This window comes from Canis lupus, chromosome 10 (assembly GCF_011100685.1).
Source record: "Canis lupus familiaris isolate Mischka breed German Shepherd chromosome 10, alternate assembly UU_Cfam_GSD_1.0, whole genome shotgun sequence".
Classification (NCBI taxonomy): Eukaryota; Metazoa; Chordata; class Mammalia; order Carnivora; family Canidae; genus Canis; species Canis lupus.
In genome coordinates, this window is record NC_049231.1 from 45,459,231 (window position 1) to 45,480,381 (window position 21,151).

The window sequence follows — 21,151 nt, forward strand, 5'->3', positions numbered from 1 at the left end:
CTCGATTCCCAAAGGGTAATGGGAAGAGGGTTAAGTGACACTTGTACACACAGTAGGTTATGTTAAAGTGGAGGGACCTTGAATATCCTATAATGGACTGTAAGCATGCTTGTTCTTTGCTCTGGAATAAGATATTATCTTTATACTGGATATTAAGCATGCCACCTTTTGCTGCTTTCCAAGGCTGTTTGCTATATAGACATCCATGAAAAGAGAGACCAGAAATTCTTGACATAAGGACACAGATTATTGATTTGAAATCATTTCCTCTTTCTTAATGTAGGCTTTTGGTGCATTAAATTCCTTCTCAGTACAGTATTATCTGCATTCCACAAATTTTCATGTTTTGCTTAATTTTCATTAAATTCTATGAAATTTTAAACTTGGTGATTTCCTTTCTGATCAGTGAACTATTCAAAGCCTGTTCTTTAATTTCCAAGTGTTCTGAGATTTTCGTGGTATCTGTTATTGATTTCTAGTTTGATTCCACTACGGTCAGAAAACATCTGTGTGACTCAATATTGTATGATTTCAATTTTTAAAATTTTGTTAAGGGTTGTTTTATGACTCAAGATATGGTCTATTTACGAGACTGTTCAATGTTTGTTAGAAAGGAATATGTATACTATTGGTGGATGGAGCATTCCACAAATGTTAATTAGATACAGTTAGTTGATGGTGGTGTTCAGTTCTTCCAAATCCTTCCTGACTCTTTAGTAGGACTATCAACTGCTAAGAGTAGGGTACTAAAGGCCCCAACTAGAATTGCTATATTTATCATTTCTTTTGACTCCATCAGGTTTTGTCCCATGTATTTTGAAGCTTTCGTATTTGGTGCATACATCTTTAGGATTATTGTCTTCTTTTTTCTAAATTAAAGTATAGCTGACACATAATGGTACACTAGTTTTAGATGTACAACACCATGATTGTACAGGTTTATATGTTATGCTGTGTTCACCAAGAGTGTAGCTAGTAGGATTGTTATCCTCTTGTTGGACTGATCTTTTTATTATTGTTATGTCTCTTGGTAGTTCTCTTTGCTTTAACCTCTACTTTATGTGATATTAACATGGTTACTCCAGATTTTTAAAAGTTAGTGTTTATATATCTTTGCCATCCTTTTACTTTCAACCTGTATTATTTTTGAAGGGAGTTTCTTACAGACCACATACAGTTGGGTCATGTTTTTGTCTACTCTCCAACCTCTGTCGTGTAATTGGCATATTTAGACCATTTGCATATAATTATAGACATTTAATTAAGTTTCCCATTTTTGTTTTTTGTGTATCTCCTCTGTTTCTCCTATATCTTATTTTTCCTTGCCTTCATAAGGATTATTTGAACATTTTTTAGTGTTCTATCCTGATTTATTTGTAATGTTTTTGAGTGTGTTGCCTTATGTAGTGCTCTTCATGGTTGCTCTAGGTATTTTCTTATGCATATGTGTAACTTATCAGAGCATACTGATACTGATGGTTTAACATTTCGAGTTAAGTGTAAAAACTATCCTTTCCATTTAGTTCCTTGTCGGAAATACTTCCTCTATATTTATTATACACTGTATTAGATGGTGTTAAACTTTTGCTTGAACCATAAAACATGAATAAAGCAACTCATGAGGACGGATTCTCTACCATGTTTACTTCTATATCTACCTGTTCCACCTGCTCTTCTTTTATTTCTGAAGGTCCAAGTTTTCTTCCTATTTGGAGAGCTTCCATTAACTATTCTCTAAGGATATATCTCCCAGCATCAAGTTTTCTTCATTTTCCTTTTCCTTCAACCCTGAGGATATTTTCACCAGAAAGACGATTCATGGCTTACAGTTCTTTTCTTTGAGCACTTGAAAAATATTGTATACTTTCTTCTGTTCTCATGGTTTCAGATGAGAAACTGTTGACATTTGAATTGGTGTTCCTTTATAGTTTATGTGTTATTTCTCTTTGGCTATTTTTAGGATTTTTCTTTGTCTTTAGTTTTCAGAAGATTAAATATAATGTGTCATGGTATGGATTTCTTTGATTTTACCTTGTTTGGAGTTTCCTTAGGTTCTTGAATTATAGTTTTTGCCTTTTCACCAAATCTGGGGAGCATTAGCCATTAGTTCTTTCAATATTTTTTCAGCCCCACACTCTTTTCTAGAATTCTGATGCTATGAATATTACATCTTTTTTACTGTCCCATAGACCTCTAAGGCTCTGTTGGTATTGGTATCAACTGATTGTTCTTCTCATTCAAACATAGATTTCTTGGATCTTGGTATGCTGAGTGATGTTTTTATGTCCTAGACAATTTGGTTACTATGTTAGGAGACTATTTCCATTTAAATGTCATTTAGCGGGCACTCACCCTGTTCAGGTTTAGCATGTTTATTTTAGCCTATGTTTGTGGGCTTTAGTTCCAATGACGATTAAATTTTCCACCCCATGCAATCCTATTCTGGTCTGCTTTGTTCTTCTTGTGCTGCTGGGGCTCCTACTCAGTTCCTATTTGGTGCTGTCTGTAGGAAGCCCAGGAAAGGCACATCTCTAGGCTGTCTAATGGTGCTAGGTGACCTTCTGGGGTATACGAGCAGAAGCTGCTGAGCCTGACTCTATTTATACCACGGAGTTGAGAGCAAGAAGACACAAAGCCTTGCCTTTGTTGTTGTTGCAGTACTGGACTTCCCATTGGTGCCCCAGTTGTGAAGCTGGGACAGTCAGGGACTTTGCTGTTGCTGGCAGGTCACTTTATCTACAGGTGACCTGGTTTTAGAAGTGCCGCAGGCTCTGCTGCTGCCACTGCTATAGTTGTATGGGACCACCTGCCCATACCCCAGGCATGGAGTGCAGTCTGAGACAGCCTGGGATGTTGCTACTGTTGCTGCTGCCAACACATCAGATCACTCATACAGTGCTGTGGCACGGGGGCATGGTTGGCCAAGGACCTTACTGGTGCCATTGTTTCTAGTGGATCAGACTGCCCACAAGACTTGGGTTGTGAAATGGCAACTGGGCAGCTGGAATTTTGTAGCTACCAGCAGACAGACCACTTTATAGGATCTGAGGTGAAGAGCAGGGACTAGGATAGCCATGACTTTCCTACTGTCACTGCTTCCAATGAACTGGACTATGTGCCAGGGCCTGCAGTGTGGAATGGAGTTTGAGGATTCTCACTAGATTACTAGATTTGGAGTCTACCTTTTCCCAGGATCTTTGGTCAGAGAGGTGTATATATATGACTCTATTCATTTGTTAAAAATCCACAGGTCTGTACACAAAAAAGTGCCGTGTACAAATTAAAATATAATTCAGCTAGTATATGGGGGTGGGGGAAACCAACATACTAATTAGTGACATAACCACACTGAAGTAGTTGGGTAAAAGAGTATCTGACTTACTATCTTTAGAAAATAATTTTTTGGCTAGATACTGTAAGGCTAAATAGAGAAGGAACTATGTGTAAACAGTGCACTCCAGCTCATAAATTTGTTTCTCAGAGTATGGGTTAGAAATTCTGAAACTACTTTATATGTATACTAGCGTTTAAAAAATGAATAAATACATGTAATGAGAATCAGGTTTTTCGCGGGCAAAGAAGTTACAAATAAGCAAATACATCCATTACAAATAAATCCTGTGACTTGAACTGGTACAGCCACTCTGGAAAACTGTGTGGAGGTTCCTCAAAGAGTTAAAAATAGAACTATCCTATGACCCAGCAATTGCCTGCTGGGATTTACCCCAAACATACAGATGCAGTGAAATGGCAGGACACCTGCACCCCAATGTTTCTAGCAGCAATGTCCACAATAGCCACACTGTGGAAGGAGCCTCAGTGTCCATCGAAAGATGAATGGATAAAGAAGATGTGGTCTATGTATACAATGGAATATTACTCAGCCATTAGAAATGACAAATACCCACCATTTGCTTCAACGTGGATAGAACTGGAGGGTATTATGCTGAGTGAAGTAAGTCAATCAGAGGACAAACATTATATGGTCTCATTCATTCAGGGAATACAAAAAATAGTGAAAGGGAATAAAGGAGAAAGGAGAGAAAATAAGTGGGAAATATTAATGAGGGTGACAGAACATGAGAGACTCTTAACTCTGGGAAACGAACAAGAAGTAGTGGAAGGGGAGGTGGGCGGGGGGATGGGGTGACTGGGTGATGGGCACTGAGGGGGGCACTTGACAGGATGAGCACTGGGTGTAATGCTATATGTTGGCAATTCAAAGTCCAATAAAATATATATACATATATATAAAGATTAGAGTTGAAAAAATAAAAGGACTCTCTAGTTGAAAAAAAAAAAAAAAAACAAATAAACCCTGTGGCTCTGGATTGGTGTAAGAGGTATTAGTAGGAACTCATGGTTTTATTTTTCTCTTTTAATGAAAATATCAATAAATAGTTATAGGAATATAGATGGGCTATTATACATATATTTCCCATCTCTGTCCACTGACAGGACCTAGAACCAATGAGTCTAGTAGCAGCAATAAGCATATCCAAGTGCCCAGATTTTGGCTTATAAACACCATTCTCTAATAAAAGAAATAAAGGTTCCTTGGAAAAGTGGTAAACTCGAGGGTTGAGGCTGGGAAAATAGAAGATGATCATGAAACATCTCACAGTGCCAGAAAATAAGGAAATATTCAAGGAAAAAAAATAAAGATATATGCAAATGTGAAGGACACACAGGGCAACCTGAAAGAGTTCTCAAAGGCCAAAGTGGGAACAAGTTAGTAACAAAGTAAATAACAATAGTATTGAATTATTATTGAAAGAGTAAATCAATATTCATGAATCCATAATGAAATAAATATATGATTGATGAATAAAAAAAAGAGGGGGAAAGGGAAAACTCTTAGTTACAGAAGAATTCTAACACATAAATATAAAAGGAATAGAGGAACTAGAAAGTCACCATTAGAATAGCACAGTAGCTGTAGAGAAGATCTACCACTGAATGTTAAAATTGGTGGGTAAATGTTTAAGAAACAAAGGATATGGAGCACATGGGTGACTCAGCAATTGAGCATCTGCCTTTGGCTCAGATCATGATCCTGAGGTCCTGGGATCAAGTTCTGCATCAGGGTCCCCACAGGGAGCCTGCTTCTCCCTCTGCCTATGTCTCTGCCTCTCTCTGTGTCTCTCATGAATAATAAATAAAATCTTTAAAAACAAAACAAAAGCAAAGGATATGTACATAGCCTCAAAGAATCTCATCCAAAACATATATTATCTATAAGAAGATAAAATAGTAACTTTACAGGGGAGTAACCAGGCAGATGCCACCTTACCCAAGAGATCAAAGTTAGTATCACCAGTATTAAGGCATATCAACATCATGTACTATTTGGCATGATGCACTGAGAAGGACGCATCACTTCTGTGGTAACCCCAAACTAGCCATGGGAAAACATCAGAAAAAAATCAAATTGAAGGACATTTTACAAAACACCCGATCAATACTCTTCAAAAGAGTGTCAAGGTCATGAAAGACGAGGAATCACTTGAGGACATGTTACAGACTGGAAGAGACTGAGGAGACTCTGCCACTAAATGTAATGTGGGGGGATGATGAAAAGAGGTGAAGGGGATTAAGAGGTAGAAACTTACAGTTACCAAATAAATAAGTCATGGGGATGAAAAGTACAGTGGATGGAATACAGTCAATAACATTGTAATGTCATCATATGGTGACAGATAGTGACTGAACTTACTGTGGGGAGCACTGAGTAATGTATAGTATTGTCAAACACTATGTTGTATACCTGAAACTAATATGAAATATTTTAACTATAAATAAATAAAATTAAAAAAAATAAATGCAGTGTGGGACCCTGGATTTAATCTTGGAACAGAACAGTAACATTAGTAGAAAAACTAATGAACTCTAAAGTCTGTGAATGAAGCAATGTGATTTTCTTAGTTTGTTTTTGTTTTGTTTTAAACAGACTTTATTTAAAAAAAATTTTTTTTTAAGTAGGCTCTAAGCCTAACATGGGGCTCGAATTCAGGATCCCACGATCAAGAATCACGTGCTCTATCAACTGAGCCAGCAAGGTGCCCCCTGTGATTTTCTTAGCTTTGACAAATGAATTATGGTTATGTCAAATGTTAACTTTAGGGAAGCTGGCTGAAGCGCAATACAGGCACCCGCTGTGTTATCTCTGCAACTCTTTTGTAAGATTAAAATGATTTCAAATTAAAAAGTTAAAAAAAAGGGGCAGCCCAGATGGCTCAGTGGTTTAGCGCCGCCTTCAGCCCAGGGCGTGATCCTGGAGACCCAGGATCTAGTCCCATGTTGGGCACCCTGCGTGGAGCCTGCTTCTCCCTCTGCCTGTGTCTCTGCCTCTCTCTCTCTCTTTCTGTGTCTCTCATGAATAAATAAATAAAATCTTAAAAAAAAAAAAGTTAAAAAACACACACACAGATAAACTCCTTCAGCATTTGGGCACCAGAAATGTAGCTCAGATGGTAAATAGCATAACTCTCCTCTCTGAGCCCCATCTCAATAGTCTTGTTAATAAGCTCACTGTTCAGGGAATGCTGAAAAGCTAGGAGAAAGCCAAACTGAGAGAATCACAGGAAAGATGGTCAGGAGTTGGTGCCTCTTTTGCACCTGCTCCCTCCTTGCTCCCCAAAAGCCTTGGGCCAGACCCTACCCTCAACCAGTGGGGAGACTCTGCCCCATCTTGTGCTCCTCTGACCTCAGGACTGGCTATGCCTCCTTGGGGAACTACTGCTCCAACACCAGCACATGGCAGTTTCAGAACGCCTGAGTGGTAGTCCTGAATTCACTGTATTGATTCCTGAGCCAAACTAGTCAGAAGAATATAGAGAAATCTGGTCATCTTGAAAATACATTTTGCACATTCAAGCAAGCAAGAGCTTCAATGAAGATTTTTGAAGAGAACAGAATCATACTTTACAAAGAATGATTTGAGTTATATTTTTAGCCATTTAAATGGCTAGTTCTATTCCATTAGTGATTTTTTGTATAAAGCAGTATCCATTAATGTTTTTATCTAATGATATTACATTTATAATATCTTGTCATGACAAACTCTAAATTAGTGGGTTCTGAATGAACAATTACCTATGGTCTATATAAAGAAGGAGCACATATCTCAAGTAATTTCACTGGTTAATCCTAGAAATTTATCAAGTTGGGTATGAATTGAATATTCTTTCCCAGGATAAGGTGGCCAGTTAGATCAAGATTACTTAGAGGCATCATTATTTCCTATAAAACATATTTCTTCCTTTCCCCATTAAAAAAAAAAAAATTCAATCCCAAGGGTAACTCTGGTATATCCTAATGATAGCACAAGAAATATTCAAGGAGCTTCTCTAGCATCCATTTGTGGCTTTTTGGCAAATCTGGGACTCAAAACCCAGGCACCAAACTATTTTGAAGATGTTTGTGATCTGTATCTGACTTATTAAGAAAAGCCCTTATTTTGAATTTGAGCATTTCTCAAATATCTGGAATGCTATGTGGCTCTGGACTCTTTAAAAAATTAAGATAAGGGCAGCCCAGGTGGCTCAGCGGTTTAGCACCACCTTCAGCCCAGGGCGCGATCCTGGAGACCCAGTCCCACATCTGGCTCCCTGCATGGAGCCTGCTTCTCCCTCTGCCTGTGTCTCTGCCTCTCTCTCTCTGTGTCTCTCATGAATAAATAAATAAAATCTTTAAAAAAAAATTAAGATAAGTTCAAGACAAGAGAAAATTTAAGGAAAGGAAATTCCTTCCTAGTAGTCTGTGTAAATGCCAAAAGGGGCAGCCTTAAATTTCTCCAAGTACAAGGCAGGCCTGAAGAAATCATTTCACTTTCTCACTGCATCCTGCCGCTGCCCTCTCTCCTTGCTTTTGGTCTCTGCCATTCACACTGTACTGTGTGTTTCCACCAGTGTACTACTTTACAAATAGCAGCAATATATTATTTGAAAAAATGAGGTTTCCAAAAAATCAAATATGAAGGTTTGAATACAAAAAATCAAATTTTGAAATTTATCTTCATAGAGGGGCTGAGATCTGAGCCAAGAGCAGATCTGGAAATGGTGTGTGTGAACAAAGGCTCAACTAAATGTTAAGATAGTGACTAAACTGCTTAGATTAATGTGACCATTGTAAACAAAATAAGTGTGTGAAACCCCTGCCATCTTGGGGCTCAGAATCCTTTCTCAAGACTTTCCATGGCATGAATTAACTCAGCACATGATCAAGTCAGGCTTCTTCCCCCAGATCCAGCCTCCATCTTTCTTACCTGAATGTCTCTAATCCAGGACTGAGCGCCTCTCAAATTATCTTCATTGATTTCAACAAGTTTTTCCTGCCAAGCAACTGCTTGAGCGTCAAACTGCACAAAATTGAATTTCCTTTTATATTTCAGCTGTTCCTGTAAGAGAATTATTATCTAACCATAACACCACTCAGATGGAAGAAAATGTAAAGGTCATAGTTTGATAAATTTTAATCACTATTTAATCACTATTATCTATTTTCAGTGTTGGAAGCTAAAAATTACCTTCAAAAGAGAAAATCTTTTCTAGTACAAAAAATATTTAAATAAAATTTACAGTTTGGAGATCATACTTTTATAAATATATTTATGTGTGAATATATTATATATCACATGTTTGCATAAATTTTTATTTATAATATGATATTAAATGTCTTTAATACTAGCATTGATGGTATACTACATATGCACAGTAAATGCAATCTGCTTAAGGAAGAGAAATCCAAAATGGCATCATCATTTCAGTAATCATGTTTTTGTGAAGGCTATTATTTGGTTACACATCTATTCACTTGCCTTCTACCAGCCTATATTTCTCCAACAGAGGTTTATAAAATTAAAACCTGTATTTTGTATTTGCGAACACTCCCTACCACTATCTTCTGTGGTAACACACACATCAATACACTAATTAATGACAGTACCAGGACACCCATCTGTAGGTGTGGGGACTAGGAATTAGGAAGCAGTCTGCTTCAGGTCACACAACTCAGAGGCAGCACAGGTGGAGTAGGAACTGGAAGCTTCTAACCATCAGCCTACACCCCTCCCACACATCAGTTCTGTTGCCAGTGCATGCAACACTGTTAATAAATACTGGAAATTAAAATGCTGATCTGAAAAGCATCTGGAAAACAATGGAGATGTGTGCACACCACAGATTTCAGGACAGAGAAAACCTGAAGCAGTGGACACTGAAACTCCCTTAGCAATCCAAGTGTTACAGAAAGGAAGGGTCTGCTTGCAAAGGAGAACTGATGATTCTTCTAACTGGCAAAAGGGAGCTTTTACCTGAGTGCAAACCCTGCCTGTGCACCTCTCATAACCAGTGCAGGTGAAGGCTGCCACAGATGCATTCATGATACAAAGGCCCCTAAATCCATGCATCTGACAGTTCCGTCTAACCTGTATAAACTGGATGATCTTATCCTTCACCAAGTCCAGTTTGCTCTTCATTGAGTGAGATGTATCAATGAGGATGTAGATGCAATCATCATGTACTTTTCCAAAGAGGATTTGACTTCTATCCTGTAGCCACTTAATCCTAGGCAGGAAATAGGTTGAAAGTGAATTTTTAGAGCCTGTGGGCAACGTCAGCATCTTCCTAAGCACTTAATAATACATTTACAGAGGCCAAGCTGTGCTGTATTGGTTATGTACAATCTTCTGTGAGTGGATTACTCACTTGGTGGGTTTTCTGTGGAAAATCCTACATTGAGGCTGACTCCCTTGTCACTACCCCCTCCACTTCTCCATCATCAGTCCAAGTACAACAGAACTAGGAAAATCAATAGGACAGAAAAATAAATCCAATACTGGGTTCCAAAGCCAAAAAGTAAATTACTTCCTGTTATCTGATAGTCTGAATCCCCTCAGCTATGACTTCAGACCATTTGTTCTTTTAACTCTGCTGACTACAGTCAAGTTAGTAATGCCAGCACATTCCTGAAGCATCAGTGAAGCTTATGGACAGTATCAAGCAACCCCAGATCCCTATAATAACTACGCATCAGACAGTTGTATGAGCAGCACTGCTTCTGTGATTGGGACTCAGGCTCCCATAACAGGATATAAATTAAGTTCATAGCCACAGCTGAGACCTGGAGAGGGGCTGGGCAAATGGAAAAAAATACTTGAAACTGAGTTGAGAGTTCACCAAGGCTAGACAACTAGAATTTGTAGGGCAAAATACTAAAGAAGACGTTGCTGCACAGAAGCAGAAAGGGTAGGGAGGGATGGAGTGGGGAGAGAAGGAGAGAGAATGTGCTTTGGCCATCTGCAGAGAATATCCTAAAGATTTTAGCTAAGTAATGGGCTGGGCATGCATGTAAAGAAACTATTAAAGCTAAGGAATGAATTACCATTAAGGAGTAAATAGATCAACATCTGAGCTTACCCAGGCTACTTCATCTTCCAAACAATCAAAATGGGAAAGCCTCCTTAATACATGGGACATCAAGGAGAGTCCTCATAAGGGTATTGCCTTATCAGTAGGACCCAATTAGCTCTGGACTAAAGGCTGCCTTAGACCTATGTTAACATAACCTAAAAGCAAGCCATAGATGATCAAAGTGATTACAAGGAACATAACTGCATCACAGAACATGTATCTTAAAAATACAGTAAAATCCAGTACCCAAGAATGTATAATTTAAATGTCTACATTCTAGTAAAAAAAATTACTAGCCATGCAAAGAAGCAGGAGAATATGACCCAAAACCAGAAGAAAAACAGATCAACAGAAACAGACCCTAAAAAAACACAAATGGTGGAATTAGTAGAAAAGGATGTTACATAACTATTATAAACATAATCCATATGTCCAACAAGGTAAAGTATAAGCAGAACAAGGACAGAAATGGAAAATATAAGAAGAAACTTACAGAGATGTATGATAACCAAAATGAAAAATATACTACATGATATTAACAGACATTAGACACTAGCAGAAGAAAAGATCAGGGAACCTCAAGAAAGACACTGCAATAGAAAGCAATTTAAAATGAAACCAGGGATGCCTGGGTGGCTCAGCGATTGAGCGTCTGCATTTGGCTCAGGGTGTGATCCTGGAGTCCCAAGATTGAGTTCCATGTTGGGCTTCCTGCACGGAGCCTGCTTCTCCCTCTGCATCCTCTCATGAATAAATAAATAAAATCCTTTTTAAAAATGAAACACAGAGGGAAAAAAATGAAACACAGAGAGAAAAAAAAACTAAAAAAATAGAGAATAAACAACCCCTGGAGTAATATCAAGGAGTCTAACACTTGTGTAGAGACTAAGAAAAAGATATTTGGAGATATCTGGAAATATATTTGGAAACAGAAAAAAATATTTGGAGAAGGATGGCCAAATGATTCCAATTTTGATAAAACAATATATCCATATATACAGGCAGCTCAAAGAACCTAAACAGAAGAAAAGTGTGAAAAAAAACCCCACCAACACACATCATAATATAATTTGAAATCCAATGACAAAGAGAATAAAGCACCCAGAGACAACATAAAAATAATAGAAGACTTTTCATCATAAATCAAGCAAGCCAAAGTACAATGGAGAAATATTTTTAAAGTGCTGAAATATAAAGCTGTTAGCCTACAATTCATTATAAAGCAAAACAAAAAAATCTTCCAAACTAAAAGGAAATTAGTCTTTCAGACTAAAATAGCTGAGGTAATTCATACCAACAGACCTGCATTAGGATCTATACAAAAGAATAAAGAGCCACAGAAATATCAAATATGTGGATAAATGCAAAATACATCAATTCTCATTTTAATACTATTTATATGACAATTGATTATTTATCATGTATTGTGGGCTTGTAGCATATGGAAATAAAGTGTAGTACAACAAAAGAAAAGACAGGAGGAGGAATGAAAGCTGTAAGGTTTTTATGATATAATTGCAGTGAAATATTATTTGAAGGTAGACTGTGGTAAAGATATAAACTATAAATGCTAAAACTGTCATACACACAACAAAACAAAATAAAGAGAGAAAGTTTATAAGCCAATAGTAGAGATAAAATGGAATAAAAAAATACTCCAAAAAAAGAAGGTAGAAGAGTAAAAAGGGAACAAAGAACAGGTGAGACAAGAAAACAAAAACAAGATCTTAGATTTAAATCCAAATAATCACATTAAATGGAAATGATCTTAATACTCCAATTAAAAGACAGAGATTAGAAATGGCTATTATCAAATGACAAGAGATAACGAGTGTGGGCCAGGATGTGGAGAAAAGGGAGCCCTCATGCACTATTGGTGGGAATGTAAATTGGTGCAGCCACTGTGGAAAACAGTATATGGAGGTTCCTCAAAAATAAAAAATAGGGGCACCTGGGTGGCTCATTTGGTTAAGTATCTACCTTTGTCTTAGATCATTATCCCAGGGTCCTGGGATCAGGCCCCCACATCAGGCTTCCTGCTCAGCAGAGAGCCTACTTCACCCTCTCCCTCTGTCTCTCACCCCCCTTGTGCTCACTTGCCCTGTCAAATAAATAAATAGAATCTTAAAATAAAAATAGCAGGGGTGATTGGGTGGCACAGTTGGTTAAGCATTCAACACTTGATTTTGGCTCAGGTTCTGATCTCAGGATCATGAGATCAAGCCCTATGTCAGGCTCCATGCTCAGCATGGAGTCTGCTTTAGATTCTCTCTCCTTCTCCCTCTGTCCCTTATGCTTTTGCACACAAACTCTCTCTAAAACAAATACATAAATAACTCTTTAAAAAATTGAAATACCCCACAATTCAACAATTCTGCTTCTGGGTATTTATCCAAAAAAGAAAACACTAACGTGAAAAGATATAGTCACTCCTATGTTCATTGCAGCATTATTTACAATAGCCAAGATACGGAAACAATCTAAGTGTCCATTGACAGATGAATGGATAAAGAAGATGTGGTATACATGTATATGTGCGTGTGTGTGTGTGTGTGTGTGTATATATATATACACACACACACACGCACATATACATGTATATATATATGCAGGGGAATATCATTCAGCTATAAAAAAGAGTGAAATCTTGCTATCTTCAACAACATGGATGGATCTTGAAGGCAATATACTAAAGGAGGTAAGTCAGACAGAGGAAGAGAAATATGACTGTCACTTCTCTTATATGTGGAATCTAAAACAAATAAAAATAAAAATAAATTCACAGATACAAAGAACAAACAGATGGGTGGTTGCAAGAGGCAAGGTGGGAAAAATGTGTGAAGGGGACCAAAAGATAAGAAGAAACAAACCAAAAAAAAAAAAAAAAAAAAAACCAACCAGGCGTTGGGAAGGGGATAAATGGTAGCTTTTAGGATCTTCTATCTCTCAACAATTTATAGAACAATGCAACAAAATCAGTAATAATATAGAAGACCAAAACAATACTATCAGACCAGCCTGAATTGAGATATTTATAATACACTCTACCCAACAAAAGCAAAATGTGTAGCTTTTCTTCATATTCTGGGCCACAAAACATGTCTCTATAAGAACTGAAATCATATAGTATCTCTCTGTCCATAGTGAAATTAAAAGCTACCAGGAAAATCCACAAATATTTGAGAAATAAACAACATATTTCCAAATAACCTTTGCTCAAAGAAGAAATTATAAGGGAAATTCAAAAATATTTTTAATTTTTTTTATTGGAATTCAATTTGCCAACATATAGCATATCACCCAGTGCTCATCCTGTCAAATGCCCCTCTCCGTGTCCATTCCTGATCGAAACTCTTCAGAGTGTAGGGATAGAGGGGGCATTCCTCAGCATCTTAAAAGCCATCTATGAAAAGCCCATAGTAAATATCATTCTCAATGGGGAAACACTGGGAGCCTTTCCCCAAACATCAGGAACATGACAGGGATGTCCACTCTCACCACTGCTATTCAACATAGTACTAGAAGTCCTAGCCTCAGCAATCAGGCAACAAAAAGAAATAAAAGGCATTCAAATTGGCAAAGAAGAAGTCAAACTCTCCCTCTTAGCAGATGACATGATACTGTACATAGAAAACCCAAGACTCCACCCCAAGATTGCTAGAACTCATACAGCAATTTGGCAGTGTGACAGGATACACAATCAATGCCCAGAAATCAGTGGCATTTCTATATTTTTAAGTGAATGGGATGAAATACAACATAATTTGAGAGAAGCAACTAAAGCAATATCAGAAGAAAATGTAAATACTTATATTAGAAAGAAATAAATGTCTCAAATCAGTGATCTAAGTATCCATCTTAAGAAACTTAAACCCAAAGTAATGAGAAAGAAGGAAATAATAAAGAGTAGAAATCAATGGCACACAAAGGAGAAAACCATACAGAAAAAAACCCACTGAAACCAAAAGCTAGTTCTTTGAAAAGATCAATAAAATGGATAACCTCCAGCACACTGAAAATAAAGATGACATCAGTTACTAACATCAGTTCTACGTACATGTGAAGAAATTGAATTCATAGTTAAAAACCTTGTGCAGCCTGGGTGGCTCAGCGGTTTAGCGCCTGCCTTCAGCCCAGGGCATGATCCTAGAGTCCCAGGATTGAGTCCCATGTCGGGCTCCCTGCATGGAGCCTGCTTCTCACTCTGCCTGTGTCTCTGTCTCTCTATCTCAGTCTGTGTCTCTCATGAATAAATAAATAAAATCTTTTAAATAAAAAAAAAAAACCTCCCCACAAAAAAAAATCCAGACCTAGATAGCTTCAGTGATGAATTCTACAAACATTTAATAAAGAGATGGTAAAACTCTCCATAAAGACTTCTGGAAAACAGAAGAAGGGAGAGAATTCCCAACAACTCCTATCACTTGGGGTAGGGGTGGAGAGGGACAAATAGACCTGGCAGGTACCAAGTGCAATGTCTTTTAAACAGTATCCTTTTTCCCACACTGGAAATACAAACTACTCTCCCCAAAAGTCAGCCCCAAAACCATTAGCAGAGAAAACTCCAGACACAAGGATTACTTGTTCTGAGTTACCCATCACCAGTAGGGTTTTGAGAAACTGGGGCTCTGAAGAGTTAATATAAGGGCAGACAGGGATCTGTGGTTTGTGATTTTATATCAGAAAACATGGAAGGATGGAAGGAACTCTCATTTTCAAGTGGCTATCGCATGTTGGGTACTAGCCTATACTTATTAGATTTAGTATCTAATCAATCCATACACATTTATAAATGACATTATTATTCTCATTCTATAAAGGAAAAACTGATGCACAAAGACATTAACTAACTTGTCCAGGGTCACACGGCAAGTGGCAGAGCTGGTACTCTATCTGACCTCAGAGACCATGCACCTAAATGGATTTGGTCTTTGTGGTCTAAAGCTGTCCCCTGGCATCAGGGAAGTGAAAAGCATTAAGGTAGATCATCCTCATGGGGCTGATGCTGAGGTCACAGCATTAGCACACCAAATGCATTAGCATTGGAAGATTTTAAGAACCAGCAAGGTTGAGAGGGATCCTGTGAAGTTATTTTTAGCTACATATATATTATTGCATTGTATTCAAATACTTCACAACATTGTTAACAGTTGCGTTGAAATGTAATATCCAAGAGTACAGAGGACGGGTGTAATACAATCTGCAGTATACTTGTGGCCCACAAAAAATGCAAGACATGAGCAAAAGCATTCCTTAGCCTTTGATACTAATGTGCAAACAACATAACTACACTTTTGTTTGCTGTTTTTAAGAGTCTGCACTGGCATCAAGGCAGCTTGGAATCAGATCCAAAAACTTCCCTTTATGATTAACAAGGCCACCAGCAAGCCATCAGATGGCAACCCTCATTTAACAATGTTAATTGGCTATTTCTCGTGGTGAAGCTTTTATGAGGAGGTCAAGCAGATTTGAATTCCAAGAGATACTAAACAACTTGTACTGTCCTGCAAATATACCAACCTCTTCTGAATCTGGGCAAGGACTGTGTGGATTCTCTCACTGTACCAGGTACATTTCTCCTTGGTAATGCAGACATGGACCAAGCTCCCATCCTTCCAGGGAGCATGGACAAATCTACTGCAGTATTTTGCATGGATTGTCTTCTTGTTGGTCTCCTAAGGAAAAGACAAAGGACAGAAGCCACTCAGACCATTCAAAGAAGTCTCTGGATGGTACCCCATCTCTGCCTTATTATACAGCTCTTGGCACTCACTCCCATGGTAAAATCATTCAACTCTTGTTTCAACAAAACATGTACTGGGCCTGCTCTATATGGAGCCCTGTGTCAGATGTCATGAATGATGGTCAGAAAGACATGTGCAATCCCATCTGTGCTCCAGAGAAGATAATGTTTCCCAAAGGGAGACACTGCATGTGTGTGTGTGTGCATGCGCACACACGCACACACACAGAAAGTTAGCAAGGCAGAGTACTAGATACCCAGCATGCAGTGCTGGTTTGAGACAATAATAACTGGGCAATCTGGCAAAGAAGAAAGAGCCCTCATGGACTAGAGATTCAGGAGGACTATATAGAGGAAGTGGGCCTTGCAAGTCACAAAGAACATCTTTCCATTGTTACTCCCAGCCTCAAATGAAGAAAAGTAGCCAAGAACACCCATTCCACACCTAGAACCCCATACTGGTGCCTCCAAAACTCATCTGAGGACACTGGCTTCCCACATGGAGAGCTCACCCAGCCGATTTATGATTTTATCAAGCACAACTCCATGACATCAGCAATACAATCTTCTAGGTACCAGCAATATAATCCATAAACAAAGACCAAAATTCCTGCCTTTCTGGAGATGATATTACAGAGGAAGAGTCAGATAATAAACACACAACAGGTCAGATGATGACAAGAGCTATGGAAGAGAACAGAGAACAGGAGATGGGAGGATGAAGTTAAAACCTGAAAAAAGAGAACGTGAAATATGAGCAGAAATCAGCAGGAACAAATAGTGTGGCTATATAGAGGTCTGGTGAGGGGTCTAAGGGCACAGTAAGTATAGAAGCCCTGAGGTAAGAGTAAGAGTCTGCCTAGCATGTCTGTAGAATTTTAGGAAGGCTGACGTAGTCAAAACAGAGTATGCAAGGGGAAGGAATAAGATGAAGCCAGGGCAGTATAAGGAGGGGAGTCAGAAGCAGACTCCATAGTCTGCTAGCCAATGGAAGTGACTCTGGCTTTTCCTCCAAGTGAAAAAGGAACTACGTAAGGGCTTTACCATGAGAAGTGACACATTAAAAAAAAAAAAAAAGATATAACTGACAAATAAAATTGCATTACACATACAATATGATTTGATATATAGGCAGCCCAGGTGGCTCGGTGGTTTAGCACCACCTTCAGCCCAGGGCCTGATCCTGGAGACCTGGGATCGAGTTCCGCATCAGGCTCCCTGCATGGAGCCTGCTTCTCCCTCTGCCTGTCTCTGCCTCTCTCTGTGTGTGTCTCTCATGAACAAATAAGTAAATAAAATCTTTAAAAACAAAACAATACGATTTGATATATGCACATAGTACAAAGTGATTACCACAATAAATTTAGGTAATGCTTATTACCACACAGTTACAAATTATTTTCTTGTGATGATCTAAGATCTACCCTCTTAGAGAAGTGACACAATTTATAGTTTTAAGTTTTATTTAAAATTTTAAAATTTATAAAAATGTCACTTTAAGGGATACTGTGGTAGGGCGCTTAAGTGGCTCAGCTGACTAAGTGTCCAACTCTCAATTTTAGTCAGGTCTTGATCTCAGGGTTGTGAGTTCAAGCCCTGCATGTTAGGTATGGGGCTGACTTTTAAAAAACAAACAAACAAAGAATACTGTGGTTAATCTGTTGAGAATAGTCTGTAGAGAGTCAATGGCAGAAGCAGGGAGTCAGGAGATCAGTTAGGTGGCATGGACCAGGGATAGTATTGACAATAGTGAGAAGTGGCTGGATTCTAGACATGTTATTTCGAATTAAGGTCATGTTATGAAGACAGGACTGACAGCCTTTACTCAAAGGTCAGCTGTAGGTATGAGAGAAAAGAGAGGACTTAAGAATGACTACAGTTTTCAGCCCAGAGAGCTATAAAAATGGAGTTGCAATGAATTGACAGGAATAAGATTATGGAAGAGCAGCCCAGAAGGGGAAGATCTGATCTGTGTCTGATGTGCTAGGTTCAAGATACCTATCAGACATCCCAGTGACATGGAGTAGTCAGGTGGAAATGAGGGAAGGACTCAGGGCTAGAGATTCAAATGTCAAAGTCATCAGCATGTACACAGTAGTAAAAGCCACAGGACTGAATGAGATCACGTAGAGAATGGTTACAGAGGAGCATTTAGAGACCAGGGATGTGGGAAAGAAGAAACAAAGAACACTGACAAAGAAGAGCTAGTGGGAGAAAAACAGGACAGTGTGTTCTCTGTAAGCAAAAGAAGTTCAAGGAAGTAACCAACTGTTGACAGTAGGTCAAGTAAGAGCAAGACTGAGAACTGACCCCCAGAATTAGCAATTCAGGTATCCCTGGAAAGAGTAGGCGTTGGTGGAGAGGGGGCCTTGCACTCCTAATTGGAGTGCACTCATGATGGCATGGGTGAACTGCAAGACTGGAAAAAGGGAATATATAAAACTATTGAGAAGCTGAATTCTAAAAAGGAGCAGAGGAATGAGGCAAATGAAGCAGAAGCAGAGGTAAATATAGGGGTCAAAAAACTTTTTTGGGGGGGTGTTTTTTGGGAGAGAGAGAGAGAGCAAGCAGGAAGTGGGTAGGGGCAGAGGGAGAAAGAATCTCTAGTTCTGAGCGTGGAGCCTAATGCAGGGCTCCATCTCATGACCCTGAGGTCATGATTTCAGCTAAAAACAAGACTTGGACATTTAACCAACTGAGCCACCCAGGTGTCCGCAAAAACTGTACTTTCAAGATGTGAGGAAGAATGCCATGTTTGGTGTTGATGGGAAAGAACCAGAAATGGGGGACAATATTGATGATACAGAATAGAAAGGGGGAGAATGAGTAAATGGGGAACAGGAATCAGTGCACATATTGAGGGATTGGCCTTAGGCAGAAGTGGGGACAATTCAGTCATTCTAGAACAAATGAGGGTAGAACATATAGGCACAAATGCTAGGGAATTTGTAGATATGAAGTGGATATTCATAGCTGTTCACTCCAATGTTCAATGAAATGGGAACAAGGGTCACTTGCTGAGAGTGAGCAAAGAGGAGAAGATATTTGAAGTTTGAAGAGAAAAGAGTAGGTATCTTGGAGAATGAGCATCTGAGTGGATTGGAAAAGCACAGGAGGACCAGTGGGCAGCACAAGAGATCCATGTGAAGTCAGAGGTCAGGAATTTAAAGGGAAGCCAGGCACTGTGGCTGTGTGCTTTCCTCCAGTTTCTTCTGATGCAGTCATCTGCATGGCTAGAAGGTAGAAAAGGCTGAGAGTTGAATTTAACTAGGATTGGGGTTTTACCAGATGAGCACGATAATGTAAGAGAGGAAAAGTAGTTGAGCATGTATGAGAGGAACAAAAGGATATAGAGAGCAGAGTACAAGGAGTAGAAAGAACAAAATGTTTAATTCCAGTGGGGCTGAAAGACTGGCATTAGGGTAGTAAAGGAAATGACCTTAAAACAAGTTGAAAAGTGGGACCTTTGGAATTGATTATGTGGATTATAATGGCAGTGTTATTTGTAATGACAAGGTCAAGGGAATGCCCATGGCAGGAGTGTTAGAGATGAAGTGTAGGAGGAAGTCACTGGAGAAGAAGAGGTTAGAAAAATGAAAGGTCAGGGTGTGGGAAGGGCCATTTTCATGAGATTGACATTAAAAATGGCTGCCAGCCAGAAGCTATAATCTTCAACCTGGGGCTCAAAAGACATCAGTCACAGGAGGTGTTGTGGGTGGTACATCCTGATGACATGGGAAGAGGGAGGGAGAATGATCAAGAAACAGCAATGAGGAATAAGGAGGCTGCCATCTTGCCTTTCCCACCCACAGGTCTAAACGAATGGGAGAGAAACCAGGTCCTCAAGAGAAAACCCAGACAAGCAGGCAAAGGGAACTCTGCTGGCAAGTGATGCTATAATGAGTGTAGTGACAACTTCTAGTGCCAGAGGGCACAATGAAGGGAATTTAGGAAGCAAGGAAGAATAGAAAAGGCTCAGAGAAGGGATGTCAGAGCCACACAGAGGTAAGAATTGAGAAGTCTGGTGGTGACTGATGTGAACAGGGTTGAAGGGCATGATGAGATCAGTCCTGATGTTCCCAAGACAGGCTCCAGGAGAACCACATTTCAGGCACAACACAAGGATGGAAGGAGGAAGATGTCCTCTCTTTTGTTCTCACCATGTTCTTGTCACATGAGAGTTTTCCCTATTCTCAATCCTGTCACATGGCCTTTGTCAACTGTGCTTTATACACTCTCAAATGGAAACACACCAGACCACATGTTACGTGAATACAGGTGTCAGAATGGGAAAAGCACAGCATGAGGGCCCAGCAGATAGGAGTTCAAACGCTTTAATCTCATAGCCTAACTTCTCGGAGGCCCGGCGACTTTGTCTTCTTGTGCGTGCTAGGAAAGCACATATATTCACCTTATGTATAAAGCACAAAGGCATTCCATGAATGCTCATTTCGGATTCACAATGTCTGCAATTAAAAAAAGAAGGAAGATAACTATCTACTGGGTATCTCCCAAGTGCCAGACACTGTGCTCAGACATGCATTTTTAAATTTGGATGTTATACCACTCTACAGATGTAGAAAGAAAGACTCAAACAGTTAAATTATTTGCTCAACATCTCATAATTAGTAACTGGAGAAGTAGCATTTATAGCCAGGTCTTCTTACTCCAAATCCAGACCACATGGCCTGGCACCTAAGCTCAATAAATATTGGTTAGGGGGATAAATGGTGAGACTAGAGTGGGTTTGTAAACATCAAGGCTAGCTTTGTGCACAAGCAGCATAAGCACTTATGAATGCAATGTGATTTAATGGATGCCCCCAAATATCAAGTTACTAGACTTTGCCTGAAATACATTTTTGTGTCCTCCTCATACCTGCTTATCTATCTTAGAAGTACCACACAGGAAAGCCTTTTTAGTTACTTATTTCTCAGTGTAAACAAGTTTGCTGGATCCATCCCTACAAATCAGTTTTTATAGGTAAACATTTAGG

At 39.0% G+C, this 21,151-nt stretch overlaps 1 protein-coding gene across 8 annotated transcripts in view; it reads right to left on the reverse strand.

Moving 5' to 3' along the window:
• VWA3B (von Willebrand factor A domain containing 3B) overlaps nt 1-21,151 on the reverse strand; it is a 229,576-nt gene that overhangs the window by 130,026 nt on the left and 78,399 nt on the right. For all 8 annotated transcript variants that reach the window (XR_005365788.1, XR_005365787.1, XR_005365789.1 and 5 more), the window contains exons 10-12: nt 15,933-16,087; nt 9,428-9,566; nt 8,267-8,398 (exon numbers count right to left, since the gene is read on the reverse strand). Coding sequence is in view for 5 of the 8 variants with exons in the window: in XM_038551081.1 (XP_038407009.1) it covers nt 8,267-8,398; nt 9,428-9,566; nt 15,933-16,087 (426 nt within the window). In the remaining 3 variants the exon portion in view is untranslated. The remainder of the gene's footprint in view (nt 1-8,266; nt 8,399-9,427; nt 9,567-15,932; nt 16,088-21,151) is intronic.